The 16,095-nt window shown below is 45.2% G+C and overlaps 1 protein-coding gene across 1 annotated transcript in view; it reads left to right on the top strand.

The window, feature by feature from the left end:
* Positions 1-16,095, top strand: part of COL19A1 (collagen type XIX alpha 1 chain) — a 221,109-nt gene that overhangs the window by 136,290 nt on the left and 68,724 nt on the right. The window contains exon 18 of the mRNA XM_054169651.1: positions 14,128-14,181. Coding sequence (XP_054025626.1) covers positions 14,128-14,181 — 54 coding nt within the window. The remainder of the gene's footprint in view (positions 1-14,127; positions 14,182-16,095) is intronic.

A 16,095-nucleotide genomic window follows, 5' to 3' on the forward strand; every position in this document is an offset into this window, starting at 1 on the left:
CCTCCCTGGGCAGCACATTCCAATGATGAACGACTCGCTTGGTGAAGAACTTTCACCTCACCTCCAGCCTAAACTTCCCCTGGTGCAGCTTGAGACTGTGTCCCCTTGTTCTGGTGCTGGTTGCCTGGGAGAAGAGACCAACCCCTTCCTGGCTACAATCACCTTTCAGGTAGTTGTAGAGGGCAATGAGGTCTCCCCTGAGCCTCCTCTTCTCCAGGCTAAACAACCCCAGCTCCCTCAGCCTCTCCTCACAGGGCTGTGCTCAAGGCCTCTCCCCAGCCTCATTGCCCTTCTCTGGACACGTTCAAGTGTCTCGATGTCCTTCTTAAACTGAGGGGACCCAGAACTGGACACAAGACTCAAGGTGTGGCCTGACCAATGCAGAGTACAGGGGCACAATGACTTCCCTGCTCCTGCTGGCTGCACTACTCCTAATACAGGCCAGGATGCCATTGGTCTTCTTGGCCCACCTGGGCACACTGCTGGCTCATGTTTAGGCAGGTGTCAATCAGCACCCCCAGGTCCCTTTCTGTTTGGGAGCTCTCCAGACACTCTGACCCCAGCCTGTAGCTCTGCTTGGGGTTGCTGTGGCCAAAGTGCAGCACCTGGCACTTGGACTTGTTGAATGCCGTCCCGTTGGACTCCGCCCAGTCGGTCAAGGTCCCAACCGAGCTTCAGCTCAGCTGCCCATGGAAAGAAGCTCTCTAAAGTCTTCAGATAATTTAGGCCTTGTTGCTGTACTTTAAAATTCCTGCTACTCCTTACAGGCTCCATGGAGCTTCCCAGACTCTGCCTTTCCCATGTGAAATGCAGTGAAGTGACATTTGGATTACCAAAGGACAGTTCCAAAGGGTTTGAACATTCATGCTTCGTTTCAGTTAGATTATAAATATACAAATATTGCTGTTTGGGGTTGTTGGCTTTTTTTCTCCCCCCTGAAACTCATTTAATTATTTTTAAAATATACCATTTCAGGGAATTAAAAAAATTCTCTTCATGTGATACCTCAAAGCAACTTTGTTAGACAGCTCTGCTGTGAAATCTGGATGATCTCTGAGGTCTTTTCCAACCTTATTGGTTCTATGATTCTATGATCTAGAAATGGTCATTTCCCATTCTCAGCTGGTGTAGAAGAGCCAGCCCCAGCAACTTGTGCAGGAGTTCCTGCTTCTTTGAGCTCCCTCTCCTCCACTCTGCTGAGACCCCACCTGGAGTACTGCATCCAGTTCTGGAGCCTCTGTTACAGGAAGTATCTGGGGATGCTGGAAGGTGTCCAGAGAAGGACCATGAGGATGAGCAGAGGCCTGAAGCTGCTCTGCTGTGAGGACAGACTGAGGGAGTTGGGGTTGTTCAGTCTGGAGAAGAGAAGGCTCCAAGGAGACCACATTGTGGCCTTCCAGTATCTGAAGGGGGCTACAAGAAATCTGGGGAGGGACTTTTTAGGGTGTCAGGGAATGATAGGACATGGGGGGAATGGAGCAAAAGTAAAAATGGGTAGATTCAGATTGGATGTCAGGAAGAACCCTTCCCCATGAGGGTGGTGAGACACTGGCACAGGTTGCCCAGGGAGGTGGTGGAAGCCTCATCCCTGGAGGTTTTGAAGGCCAGGCTGGATGTGGCTGTGAGCAACCTGCTGTAGTGTGAGGTGTCCCTGCCCATGGCAGGGGGGTTGGAACTGGCTGATCCTTGAGATCCCTTCCAACTCTGGCAATTCTATGCCTCTATGTATGTGAGGGTGGGCAAATACTGATGCAGGCTGCCCAGGAGAGGTTATGGAGTGTCCATCTGTGGAAATATTCAAAAGTCAAGTAGACACAGTCCTGGGTGATTGATTGTGCTTGAGGAGTGAGATTATGCTACATGATCTCAAGAGGCCCCTTCCAACCCAGACAATTCTGTGATCTTTATTTATCCAGCAATAGTTTATTCTCAGCACAGCTGCCAACAGCTTCATTTTCAGGGATTAATGGGATTCTTTTCTAATCATTCATGTGTACTTAAACAGCCTGATGCTTCTCTGTGGTGGTCTCCCTGCTTCCACTGATGAATGCAGCTCAAGCATTTTGAAATCCTTCTGTGCTACCACAGCCCTATCTTGACTCTGGATTCCTTGGGAAGCTGCAGGTGTCCTAAAGTAAATGTTTTGGGAACAGCTTCCTTATTTCCAATTATTGTGTTTATAATACCAAATGCTTCACTTAAGAGGAAGTTATTTTAGCATTATCTCAGTAATAAGTTAAACACCTTGTAAAACTCAGTCCTTTCTGTGCTCTTATCTCATTGATTTCACTAAAATCCTGTGTCTGGAGGAGAACCTGCCTTGACCTGCTGGCCACACTGTTCTTAATGCATCCCAGGAGACCATTTGCCTTCTTTGCCACAAAGGCCAAGGCAGTGTCTCCTCTCACTCTGCCCTGTTGAGACCACATCTGGAGGAGTGTGTCCAGTTCTGGGCTCCCCAGTTCAAGAGGGACAGGGATAGACTAGAGAGTGTCCAATGGAGAGCTATGAGGATGATGAAGGGAATGGAACATGTGTGATGAGGAAAGGTTGAGAGCCCTGGGGCTGTTTAGTCTGGAGAAGAGAAGGCTGAGAGAGGATTTGATCCTTGTCTATAAACATCTGAAGGGTGGGCATCAAGAAGAAGGGGCCAGGCTCTGTAGGGGTAGGAGAAGGGGCAGTAGATACAAACCAGAACAGAGGAAGCTTCACCTCAGCATGAAGAAAAACCTCTTTACTGTGAGGGTGCTGAGCCCTGGAGCAGGCTGCCCAGAGAGGTTGTGGAGTCTCCTTCTCTGGAGTTTTTCAAGACTCATCTGGATGTGACCAGCCCTGGATGATCCTGCTTTGGCAGGGAGGTTGGACTGGATGACCTCTGGAGATTCCTTCCAATCCCCACTATTCTGTGATTGCAATACTTGCCTGACATGAGTAACCACTTTACTCTGTAGGGCTGCAAGTTGTTCTAATCAAACATGAATCAAATTATTATGCCACAGTGGGGGGGGAAAAAAACAAACACCACCAAACAACAAAAACCTCCCAAAGTAAATGAATGAGCAGGGAGCTGTTAGATTTCTCTTGACATATTTCTTTAGAGTGACATCCAAATTAATTCCAATTCAGATTGCATTTATCTGGTTTATGGAACTCAGTGCTTGGACATGATTTGTTTTCTAGCTCAGTGAGTAAATGCTGTATTCAACCAGTTGTAAACCAAGCCTTATAGAGCAATAATTACTACACAGAAAGCCAGGCTCCTGGCACAGTGCAAAGAATTTTTTTCACAGCCATGACTCTGGAGTTTTGGAATCTTCTTTAATCTTCTCAGCCCTTCTTGACTTTGATGTAAGTTGTTTTTAAGCATGCAGAGCTCCAGTCTGGTGTGGTCTTTAAGTTGGAGTGCTGTATGTTCTGGTGTGGTCTTTAAGTTGGAGTGCTGTATGTTCTGGTGTGGTCTTTAAGTTGGAGTGCTGTATGTAGGGCATTTAACAGCCTAAAAATGGTTCATGTAAAAGAGGGAGACCACCTCCTTCCCTGGAGGTGTTCAAGGCCAGGTTGGATGAAGGAACCTGGGCTAGTGGAAGGTGTCCTGCCGATTGCAGGGGGGGGAGTTGAACTGAGTGATCTTTAAGGTCCTTTCCAAGCCAAACCATTTTTGAATCTCTGAATTTTCAGTTTTATTCCCAGCATGTGTCCACCTTAGAAAAGTAAATAAACCAGCCAGGTGTGATACAGTTTTAAAATAAAAAAGATAAAACCATCTTCTTCCCACTTTGGCATTGAGAAATGGGATGAAGAAGGTGGTAGCTGCACTTCAGGATCTGCACGGGACCTACAGGAAGGCTGAGGAAGGGGCTGTTGAGAAGGACTTCTGGAGGTAGAGCAAGGGGTAACAGTCTGAAAGCGGAGCAGGGGAGCTTTAGGTTGGACATCAGGAGGAAGTTGTTCACAGTAAGGGTGGTGGAACACTGGAACAGGTTGCCCAGGGATGTGGAAGGAAGGAAGCTCCTTAATGACTTCCAAAACAAGGGATTAGGATCCAATGTGCTCTCTCCTTCTGTGAGCCACGTGTCTGTGTAAGGCTTTAGTGAGTTATGAGGGACAGACTTGCACTTGTCTTGAGCAAACAGCTTTATTTCTTCTCTTCTGGCTTTATTTTTCCTGTGAGTTTATGGAAGTTTAAGATTTAATAGAGAGGTTCATTTGTAATGCACTGAGTACCAGACAAGTCTTCTGAGGAGCAGCTGAGGGGACTGGGGTTGTTTAGTCTGGAGAAGAGGAGGCTGAGGGGAGACCTCAGTGCTCTCTACAACCACCTGCAAGGAGGTTAGAGCCAAATGAGTGTTGGTGTCTTCTCCCTAGTATCAAGAGATAGAATGAGAGGAAATGGCTTGAAATTGTGCCAGGGAAGGGTTAGGTTGGAGATGAGGAAAGATTTCTTTGATGCATGAGTGGTGAGGGGTTGGAACAGGCTGCCCAGGGAGGTGGTGGAGTCCCCATCCCTGGAGGTGTTCAAGAAATGTGTGGCCATGGCACCTGGGGGCATGGTTGGATGGCCATGGTGGTGGTGGGTTGAAGGTTGAATTTGGTGATCTTAGAGGTCTTTTCCAACTGACACAGTTCTCTGATTCTGTGATCCTCAAGGCCAGGGTTAATAGGATTGAAGAGGGAATTGTACATTCAATTCAATCTTATTACTGAAGTTAAAAAGTACCTTCACTGACTGCAACATAATTGTCCAAATTTGGGAAAGAGAATATCCAAACTCAAGGATTTCTAAGGGTTAAAAGTAAAAAAACAACTTTTCAGGTTGTGGCATTACCAAAGTTCATTGCAGAACTCTTATCAACTGAAGCTGTGCAGTCAGCTGGATAAATGTCAACCACAGGAGGCTGCACATGAAGTTAAGGATGAACCTCTTTACTTTGAGAGTGGCAGAGCCCTGGCAGGGAGGTTGTGGAGTGTCCTTCTCTGACAGCATTCAAAACCCACCTGGATGTATTCCTCTGTGACTTACTCTGGGTGATCCTGCTATAGCAGAGAGGTTGAATTCAATCTTCAGAGGTCCCTTCCAACCCCTACCACTACCACTCTGATTCTGTGAAAAGCTCTTTTCTGACCTCTGAATTCACCTAGGCACTGAGATTTTTCTGGCTGGGCATCTGGACAATGTCTTAACTGCTCAGAGCTCTACTCTCATGGCTGCATTTAGGTGCCAAAGGGCCCCTAAAGGGTGCACTCTGAGGTGAGGACCTTTTCTTTCCACCTGCCTCCTGTTTTGGTTATGTTGGTCCTTTTGTCAGTCTGGTTTTGAGGATTACTCAAAGGAAGCCTGCTTTAGCTTGGCAGCTGAGTTCCATAAACCTCATTAATCTTGCATAATAACTCCAGTAGTTAAGGCTTTAAAGCCCAGCTTCCTACTTTCTTTGGAACCAGTTCCTGTGTTTTGAAATGTGATGATGTGTTTCAGGAACTGCTAATTAGTGGTTTCCCTTGAAAAAAAAAAATCACTCAGGCTTCTTCTAAGAACTTTTCCTTTTGTTGCTCAAGTGTGGGTTCTTTAAATCGTTGATTCTGTAAAGCCTGTCAGTGTTCCTCCACAGCTCTGCTTGATTTTTACCCTAAAATAATCCACAGCTTATTTTCAGGCACCAGGATTAGTGATCTTACTCTTCTCTAGTTAGAGATATGGATGCAACATGAGCACCCATCTCAGCAGCAGGGAGTTACAAGATAGGCCTTGAATGGTTGCATTGTGTGTTGGTCCTGCAGTGATGCTGAGGGGCAGCAGTTAGGCTCAGAGCAGAAGCTTATGGAAGGATGCACAGAGCCTCTCTGCTGGACAAGCTTTCCATCTACTGTGAGGCAAAGCTCTTCAAGTCACTGAGATTAACAGAAGAGGCAAAGGAAGAGAGGAATAAAGAGTGCAGCTGAGCATGTACTTCAGCTAGGCACTCAGCTGGGGTTTACTGAAGCCTATGAATTCTCATTAATGTTTTATATTTTGTCCTTTTTCTGTCCCTAGACAAGCAGTTGTTATTTGAATGCTTCATGTGTGTATCATAGCTGAAGTTTGCCCTGTGGAAAAGAGGAAAGTAGATGACCAAATTAGTCCAAATTAGTTGTCCTGTCCCTGGGCATCACTGAAAAAAAGCCTGGTCCCATCCTCCTGACACCCACCCTTTAGAATCAGAGTTTTCAGGGTTGGAAGGGACCTCAAGGATCATCTAGTTCCAACCACCCTTTAAGTATTGATAGGTTCATAGAAAGGTTTGTGTTGGAAGAGACCATAAATATCATCCAGTTTCACCCTCCCACACCATGGACAGGGACCCCTCCACTAGCCCAGGCTGCTCAAGGCTTCATCCAACCTGGCCTTGAACACCTCCAGGGACAGAGCCTCCACAGCCTCCCTGGGCAGCCTGTTCCTGTGTCTCACCACCCTCACTGGAAAGAATTTCTTCCTTATCTCCAGCCTAAATCTCACTTCCTCAAGCTTCAATCCATTCCCGCTCATCCTATCACTACAATCCCTTGTAAAAAGTCCCTCCCCAGTTTTCTTGTAGGCTCCATTCAGGTACTGGAAGGCTGCTCTAAGGTCTCCATGGAGCCTTCTCCAGGCTGAACAGCCCCAACTCTCTCAGCCTGTCCCCACTAGGGAGGTGCTCCATCTCTCTGATCATCTTTGTGGCCGCCTTCTGGACCCACTCCAACAATCTGATGTCCTTCTTGTGCTGGGGGCATCAGAACTGGAGGCAGGGCTGCATGTTGGGTCTCAGCAGAGCGGAGCAAAAGGGCAGAATCCCCTCCCTCATCCTGCTGCTCTCCCTGCTTTGGATAGAGTCCAGCACATGGCTGCCTTCTGGGCTGCAGGCAATCCTTGCCAACTCATTCTGAGTTTTGCATCAACTGATAACCCAAAGTGCAAGTCAGGGGAACAGGACAGAGTATCAGAAACATGGAATTAACTTGTGAGCACACTGACTGCCAGCAGAAATGTGTGCAGGCACAGAGGAACTAACCAGCAACTGGCTTTGTGTCCTTTCCTTTGGGCACTGCTCTGAGTAGCATCAGCCAACTTGGTGACATCTCTTATCATTTTTTTAAGCTGGTGTAGGTGATACTGCATTTTGTGATGTAGCTAAAGGAAATCTGTGATGCCTAGAGCATTTATTTATGTGCTGGGTGGGTTTAGAAGGTCAATATTTGCTCAGTGAACTCAACTGATTAAAGGCAATGGGCCTGTGCCACCAGCTGCCTGCCTCGTGCACAGCTCTCGTGGGGGTGCCAAGACCTGCTTCTGGGGAGGCAATGGGAACTCTGGCTCCTCTGAACCCTCTCAGAAAGGACACTGAGATGTCTTTCTTTTTTTTTTTCCCCTTTCTTTTTTTTCCCTTTTTTTCTCTTTTCTTCCCCAGAAGGAAGATTCAGCATCGAGCTGTAAATATTTAGTCACAGTCTGGCTCATGGTCTGCTCGAGGCAAGGCTAGAATGGGTTTATCAAAAACATCCTTCAAATCATTTTAATTGTCCTAAACAAAACCATAAACTCCTTTTCTCTAGTTGCACTCTTCCTTAGAGTAGGTATTTTGACTTTTTATTTATTTTTAACCTTATTGATGCTTGGGAAGTCCTAGAGAAGCAGGAGTGCAGGCAGGCAGGTAGAGCTGTGTGCATCATGGAATCACAGAACTGTCAGGGTTGGAAGGGACCTCAAGGAGCAGCCAGTTCCAACCCCCCTGCCATGGCCAGGGACACCTCACACTACAGCAGGTTGCTCACAGCCACATCCAGCCTGGCCTTCAAAACCTCCAGGCATGAGGCTTCCACTACCTCCCTGGGCAACCTGTGCCAGTGTCTCACCACCCTCCTGGGGAAGAACTTCTTCCTGACATCCAGTCTGCATCTCCCCATTTCTAGTTTTGCTCCATCCCCCCCTGTCCTGTCACTCCCTGATGCCCTAAAACGTCCCTCCCCAGCTTCCTTGTAGCCCCCTTCAGATACTGGGTCCCTAATACCTAAACCTCTTTCTCTCTTTTTCTTTCGCTTTCTTTCTTTTTCTTTCCTTTCTTTCTCTTTCTTTTTCTTTCTTACTCTCTTCCTTTCTTCCTTTCTTTCATTCTTTCTTTCTCTTTCTTTCCTTTTTTCTCACCTTCTCTCTTTCTCCCTTCCTTCCTCCCTCCCTCCCCCACTTCCTCCCTCCCTTCCCTTTCTTTCTCTCTCTCTCTCCTCTCCTATAACTGATCTTTCAGAGTCAAGGTTTGACTCAGGGGTATGGTCTTTCTTTTTCTTTCTTCCTCTCTTTCCCTTCCTTCCTTCCTTCCTTCCTTTCTTTTTCTTTCTTTCTTTCTTTCTTTCTTTCTTTCTTTCTTTCTTTCTTTCTTTCTTTCTTTCTTTCTTTCTTTCTTTCTTTCTTTCTTTCTTTCTTCTTTCTTTCTTTCTTTCTTTCTTTCTTTCTTTCTTTCTTTCTTTCTTTCTTTCTTTCTTTCTTTCTTCCTTTCTCTCTTTTCTTTCTTTCTTTCTTTCTTTCTTTCTTTCTTTCTCTTTCTCTCTTTCTCCTTCTCTCCTATAACTGGTTTTTCAGAGTTAAGGTTTGACTCAGGGGTATGCTCTTTCTTTTTCTTTCTTCCTCTCTTTCCCTTTCTTCCTTTCTTCCTTCCTTCCTTTCTTTCTTTCTTTCTTTCTTTCTTTCTTTCTTTCTTTCTTTCTTTCTTTCTTTCTTTCTTTCTTTCTTTCTTTCTTTCTTTCTTTCTTTCTTTCTTTCTTTCTTTCTTTCTCTTTCTCTCTCTCTTTCCCTCTTTCTCTCTCTCTTTCTTTCTTTCTCTCTCTCTCTCTCTTTCTCTCTCTCTCCTTCTCTCCTATAACTGATTTTTCAGAGTCAAGGTTTGACTCGGGGGTATGCTCTGAGTGACATTTTAGCTCCTCTTTTAGATAGAGACAAAATTGCCTTCCCCGACACAGTCCGTGTTTTCCTGTGTAATTAACACCTCGTTCACAGTTGTGTCTGTCAGTCAGAGCCCTGCCTTCTCCCCTCCCTGACACTTCCTTGATACTCTGTTTAGACTGCTGAGATTTTTAAGTGTCATCCTCCGGATACTTTAAATAAGCTCAAACAGGAAAGGGAAGGTGCTTCAGCAAGTCCCCAGTATGGATCATGACGGCCCAGAGGGAATATTTCAGAAGTATGAAGCAATTTATCTTTGTTTATTATTTACATCCTTACCTCTTGGTCTGGTTTGGGGTGGGTTTGTTTTTTTTATACCTCCTAAGAAAAGCTTACTATTAGCTATTTTCAGAAAACACTGCTTCCCAGCTTTATTTCTGGAGCAGAAATCAATCCAAAAGTCAAGATCTAGCAAACAACAGCCCCTTTTTGTTGTGCAAGTCTGCCTTTCTCTCTCTGTGCTCTCTGCCAGGCCAGCCAAGCTGCTCTCTCACCCAGTGAGTTGCCTCAAAATCAAAATTTGGGAGCCATCCTTACCCCAGCTGAGTTTCCAGCTCTGGCTGCTCACAGGGCTGTGTAAACTGCAGTAACATCTATTTTAAGGCTACATTTATTCTTCCCATCCCTGGATCTATCCATCTATCCATCCATCCTCTATCCATCTTTCTATCCACCTATCCATTTATCTATACATCTATCCATGTATCCATCTATCCATGTATCCATCTATCTATCCATCTATCCATTTATCTATCCATCTATCCATTTATCTATCAATCTATCTACCTATGCATTTATCTATCCATTATCTATCTTCTATCCATCCACCTATCCATCTATCCATCATACATCCATCTATCAATCTGTCCATCTATCTATCCATTTATCTATCCAGCTATCCATTTATCTATCAATCTATCTATCTACCTATGCATTTATCTATCCATTATCTATCTTCTATCCATCCACCTATCCATCTATCCATCATACATCCATCTATCAATCTATCTATCCATTTATCTATCCAGCTATCCATTTATCTATCATCTATCAATCAATCTATCCATCTATCTATCCATTTATCTATCCAGCTATCCACCTATCCATCTATCTATCCACCTATCCATTTATCCATCTATCTATCCATGTATCCATCTACTCATCATCCATTCATCTATCAATCTATCTATCCACCTATCCATTTATCTATCCATCTGTCCATCTATCCATCCACCTATCCATCCATGTGTCCATCTATCCATCCATCCATCCATCAGTCTATCTATCTGTCTATCTATCCATCCATTTATGCATCTATCCATCCATCCATCTGTCCATCTATCCATCTATTTATCAATCAATCACTGCTTACTTTTGTTAATTAGAAGCATATGGCAAGTGCTAAAAAATGATAGTAATTAAAAAAGAAAACAACCACAAAACACATGGCTGTTGATGAAGTGGAAAGAAAAATCTCCCCCCTTGCATACTTCACGTGCACACTAAAATACGGAGGCACAGAGGCCTCCGTCGTGACCCACAATCTACTAATATAATTTCCATCTGTCTTGCTGGAGTGGAAAACAGTCCAAAAGGTTTAGATCTAGCAAACAGCAGCCCCTTTTTCTTACCCAAGTGTGCCTTTCCCTCTCTCTGCCCTCTGCCAGCTGCTCTGTCACCCACCACACAGGGTGCAGAGGAGGGCAACAAAGCTGGTGAAGGGCCTGAGAATAAATCTGATGAAGAGCGACTGAAGGATCTGGGGCTGGTTAGTTTGATACAGAGGAGGCTGAGGGGAGACCTCAGTGCTGTCTACAGCTACCTGAAAGGACCTTGTAGAGAGGCTGGTGCTGATCTCTTCTCACAGGTACTTAGTGATAGAACAAAGGGAACAGCCTCAGGCTGCCACTGAGTAGGTTTAGACTGGACAGTAGGAAGAGTTTTTTTCCCAGCAAGAGTGGTCAGGGATTGGAATGTGCTGCCCAGGGAGGTGGTGGAATCAACAACCCTGGTTTAGGGGCGAACCTTGCAAAGCAGGGTTCTGAGTTGGACTTGGTGATCCTGAGGGTCTTTCCCAACCTGAATTTTTCTGTGATTCTGTGAAACTGCACCAAGATCAACCACAACTCCACTTTTCCATGGGCCATCCTTAGCCCAGCTGAGTTTGCAGCTCTGGCTGGTCACACAGCTGTGTGGACAGCATTGCCAGCACAGCAGACAGCACCCTAAGCCTGAATGGTAAGGAGCAGTGTAGGCTGGAGCCCAATACAAACACCTGGGGCTGTATTTTGGGGCTAAACATTTCCCCCGAGCTGCTCCCTGCTTGCAGCCCTGCGTGCAGGAGTGCTGCTGGGATTAAACAGCTCAGCAACTAACAGATGTCTCAGCTAGTTAAGACCTAGGAATTTGGCACTCCAAATATGCTGAGGTGTGGGGGGTTTTGTCATGCTGCCCTTAAAACACACTGACTGACTGGGCACCTTCTTAAACTCTGCTGCGAGGCACAGCCTGGTGGGTGAAACATGTCCTAGAAGCCTTCCTGAAGGGCTCCAAAGCTCTGCCTCTGTGGTGGTTTTAGGCTATGCCTTTAAAATTTGTTAGAGGTTTTGAGCAGAAAAGTAGAAAAATATAAATAAATCACTACTGACTGTAAAAAGGAAAACTAAAGGAATGCTAAAACTAAATACAGCTTCCATTTGCTTCATACTGCGCTGGTATGGCAAAGTTAATGTTGGGGACCTCCTGCTTCCCAGGAGAGTCTCTCTGGCATCTAGGCAAGAGGTTATCCTGGTGAGCTGCAGGGTGTGAGGAGGAGAGATTTTTCCACCCTCACTGTCATCATCTTGTTTCCCTCAGCATAGATCAAGATTAATGAAAGGCAGAGCATGAGAGGGGTTCCCTGTGGACCAGGGCTCTTACCTGTAAAGAGAGAAGCTGAGATTTCACTTTCTGTTCCTTGGATAACTTCTGCAGTCTGTGTGAGGTCATCACTTAATAAAACACAGAAGCAGGGTCAGAGGTAAGGGACCACAGCTTACAGAAATATCCTTATGTGTTAATTGTGAGCTGTCAGCAAGAATCTGAAGTGTTTAAGACCAGGCTGGATGAGGCTTTGAGCAACTTGGTTTAGTAGAAAGTGTCTCTGCCAGCGTCGAGGGGTGTGTGGAATTAGTTGATCTTTAAGGTCCCTTCCAACTGAAGCCATTCTCTGATTCTCTGATTTTCAGGTTTTAACTTCCTAAGCCACATTTTCGCCAGGACTTCCCCCTAATGCTTTTTGTTGCTTGATCTTTACCACATGCAAAGGGAAAATTCAATCTGAATGGATGTGATGCTCTTTGTGTGTGTGTGTGTGTGCCATCACATCTAGAAATTAGTTCTTCTCCACTGCTGTGCCTAAAAAAAAAATGGGCATCAGATTTCAGCTGGGCAATGAAGTTGGAAATTACTGTAAATTACTTCTCTTTTCATGTTGATCTTCCTAAAAAAAAAAGCCCCAAAACAAACAAACAAAAAAATAAACCCCAGAAAGGATCCATGAAATCAGCAGCTGTTCACTTCAGCCCTGCACTAATAAACTCTGGTCATTATATGTGGATGGTTTGTTCAGAAGCTGAGTGGGAAGACTCCTTTTAAGTTGACATTTATGGACCTTATCACAGAATCACCAAGGTTGGAAGAGACCTCAAAGATCATCAAGTCCAACCTGTCACCACAGACCTCATGACTAGACCATGGCACTATGTGCCACGTCCAATCCCCTCTTGAACACCTCCAGGGATGGTGACTCCACCACCGCCCTGGGCAGCACATTCCAATGGCTAACAAGAACTTTCTCCTCACCTCAGGCCTAAACTTCCCCTAGCACAGCTTGAGACTGTGTCCTCTTGTTCTGGTGCTGGTTGCCTGGGAGAAGAGACCAACCCCCACTGCTGTAGGTAGAAATAAGGTCTCCCCTGAGCCTCCTCTTCTCCAGCCCAAACAATCCCAGCTCCCTCAGCCTCTCCTCATAGGGCTTGAGCTTGTGTTCTAACACAAATGATTTTGCATCTGCATTATAGACACAGAAAGTGATAACTGCATGAGGAAGGTGAATTGGTTGTGCAAAGAAATCTCTGACTTCTCTGCTTGTTATCACATCCTGCAGAAGAAGAGGCTTTGGTGTTTCACTTAAACAGAGGGAAAAACTTCTTCACTTTGAGGGTGGCAGAGCCTTGGAGCAGGCTGCTCAGAGAGGTTGTGGAGTCTCCTTCTCTGGAGGCATTCAAAAGCCACCTGGATGAGCTCCTGTGTGATTTATTCAGGGTGATCCTGCTCTAGGAGGGGTTGGACTCGATGATTTGGATGAGTTCACAGAGTTGTATCTGCTCAGCTTGGAGAAGAAAAGGCTCCAATGTGACCTTAGAACAGCCTTCCAGTACCTGAAGGGGACCTACAAGAAAGTTGGAAAGGGAGTTTATATAAGGGCTTGTAGTGATGAGAGGGAATAGATTGAAGCTTGAGGAGAGCAGATTGAGTCTGGAGATTAGGAAGAAAGAAATTCTTGACAGTGAGGGTGGTGATACACTGGAACTGGTTGCCCAGGGAAGTTGTAGATATTGGTATTCAAGGCCAGGTCAGACGAGGCTTTGAGCAACTGGTAGAAGGTATCCCTGCCCATGGCATAGGGGTTGGCACTAGGTGATCTTTAAGGTCCCTTCCAAGGCAAACCATTCTATGACTCTATGATCTTCAGAGGTCCCTTCCTACCCCTCCCATTCAATGAATCTATTTGTTAAGAGGCTATATCACACCTGTGTGCTTACAGTGCACGTCAGGGTGACTACTGCAGCCCGGTTTAACGTGCCAAGCTCTGCTGTATTCAGATGAAATCTCATTTCTCTACACCTTACCAAGATGTTCCTTTCACAGCCTTATCAATGAGCTCTCATTTCGGAGACACAGCTTTAAAATATGCCAGGCAATGCTAGTGAGTGATGCAAATCTACTTTCTCATAATTACTAAGAACCAATCCTAAAAGCAGTAGACTGCAGTGACTGATGGAGACTATTCATCTTGGATAGCTTTTGAATTTCTTCTGCTAATAAGCAAGGCAGTAAATCTCTTCTTAAAGAGAATTCTTCTTGCAAATCACTCATGTCTGAATCTCTGCTGTTCTTGTTTGTTTGTTTGTTTCTAGGGAAGAAGAGGCAAACCAGGTCTCCCAGGAAAACCAGGGCCACCAGGACCTCCTGTGAGTAACTAACAAGGGGAACAGGAAATTTTTACTCTGTGTTGGAATAGAGTTGGTTGGGGGCTGACCTGCTGGAGAGCAGTGAAAGGGGAAAGGACCTGGGGGTCCTAGTGGATGGAAGGTTGACCATGAGCCAGCAATGTGCTCTTGTGGCCAAGAAGGCCACAATTCTGGGGTGGATTAGAAGGGCTGTGGTTAGGAGATTGAGAGAGGTTCTCCTGCCCTTCTACTCTGCCCTGGTGAGGATGCATGTGGAGTATTGTGTCCAGTTCTGGGCCCCTCAGCTCAAAAAGGCCTCAGGGAACTTCTCGAAAGAGTCCAGCAGAGAGCCACACAAATGCTGAAGGAAGTGGAACATCTTCCTTAGGAGGAGAGCCTGAGGGAGCTGAGGGCTCTGTAGCTTGGAGAGGAGGAGCCTGAGAGGTGACCTCATTCATGTTGATAAAGATGTGCAGGGTGAGTGCCCAGAGGCTGGATCCAGGCTCTGCTGGGTGATGCCCAAGGATAGCACAAGGGGCAATGGTGGAAGCTGAGGCATAAGAAGTGCCATGGAAACAGAAGGAAGAATTTTTTCATTGTGAGGGTGACAGAGCCCTGGAACAGACTGCCCAGGGGGTGTGTGGAACCTCCCTCTCTGGCGATAGTCAAAACCCACCTGGCTGTGTTCCTGTGTGATCTGCTCTAGGTGCTCCTGCTCTGGCAGGGGCTTTGGACTGGATGATCTTTGGAAGTCCCTTCCAACCCCTATCATTCTGTGAGTCTGGGGATTTTGCTCACATCTATACAGGAGGTTATAACTGAAAACCTTTGCTGTATCCAACAGCTCTTATTGACAGCCTTTTAATACAGCAAAGATAAAAGGCCTGGGCCTACAAATAGGAGGAATTACAGAGAAGGGCCAGAACAAGAAGCAGAAACTGTCTGGCCTTTGAAAGAAGGCCTGGCCATGGCTGGATGCTAAATGTGAATGCTGTGCATTCATTCACGTTCCAGCGTGCGTGATGGAGGAGATGGGATAATTTCTGTCCCAGAGGGGTGATTTGAAAGATGAAGGACCCTGTGAAGCATGTGCCAACTGTCTGAATGGCGAGGAGGATTATACCCGGCTCTGGAATGAGCACTCAGCTGCAGTTCAAATGAGTTTACTGAAGAATTAAAAAGATTAAGACATACATGACTCTATGAAAGGATTTGGGATGGAAGGAACTAAAGCATTTGGCTCAGATCTAAGAGGTTTAGGATTTTCATTTTTTACATGTTTTTTTTTCCTTAAGTGATACATAATTTCAAAACCCAAGTCAGGCATGGATGGGTATTAGTCTGGAATGGGTGCAGCTTTCCTTTGGTGGATGGAAGACTTGGATACATTTGTAATACTCCCTGTATATTGTGTTGAAAACCCTAAGTTGTCATGCACAAATATAAACCATCTGCTTATTCCTGGGTTAAGGAAGCTTCCACTGCTTTACATTCTTAATACCCAACAAGATACCTTAATATCCAGCAAGGTACCTTAATATCCAACAAGGTACCTTAATATCCAGCAAGATACCTTCAATATCCAATATGGTACCTTAATATCCAGCAAGATATCTTAATATCCAACAAGATACCTTAATATCCAACAAGGTACCTTAATATCTAACAAGGTACCTTTAATACCCAACAAGATACCTTAATATCCAACAAGGCACCTTAATATCTAACAAGGTACCTTTAATATCCAACAAGATACCTTAATATCCAACAAGGTACCTTTAATATCCAACAAGATACCTTAATATCCAACAAGGCACCTTAATATCTAACAAGGTACCTTTAATATCCAACAAGGTACCTTAATATCCAACAAGGTACCTTAATATCTAACAAGGTACCTTTAATATCCAACAAGGCACCTTAATATCTAACAAG

Source organism: Dryobates pubescens, chromosome 2 (assembly GCF_014839835.1).
Source record: "Dryobates pubescens isolate bDryPub1 chromosome 2, bDryPub1.pri, whole genome shotgun sequence".
Taxonomy (NCBI): Eukaryota; Metazoa; Chordata; class Aves; order Piciformes; family Picidae; genus Dryobates; species Dryobates pubescens.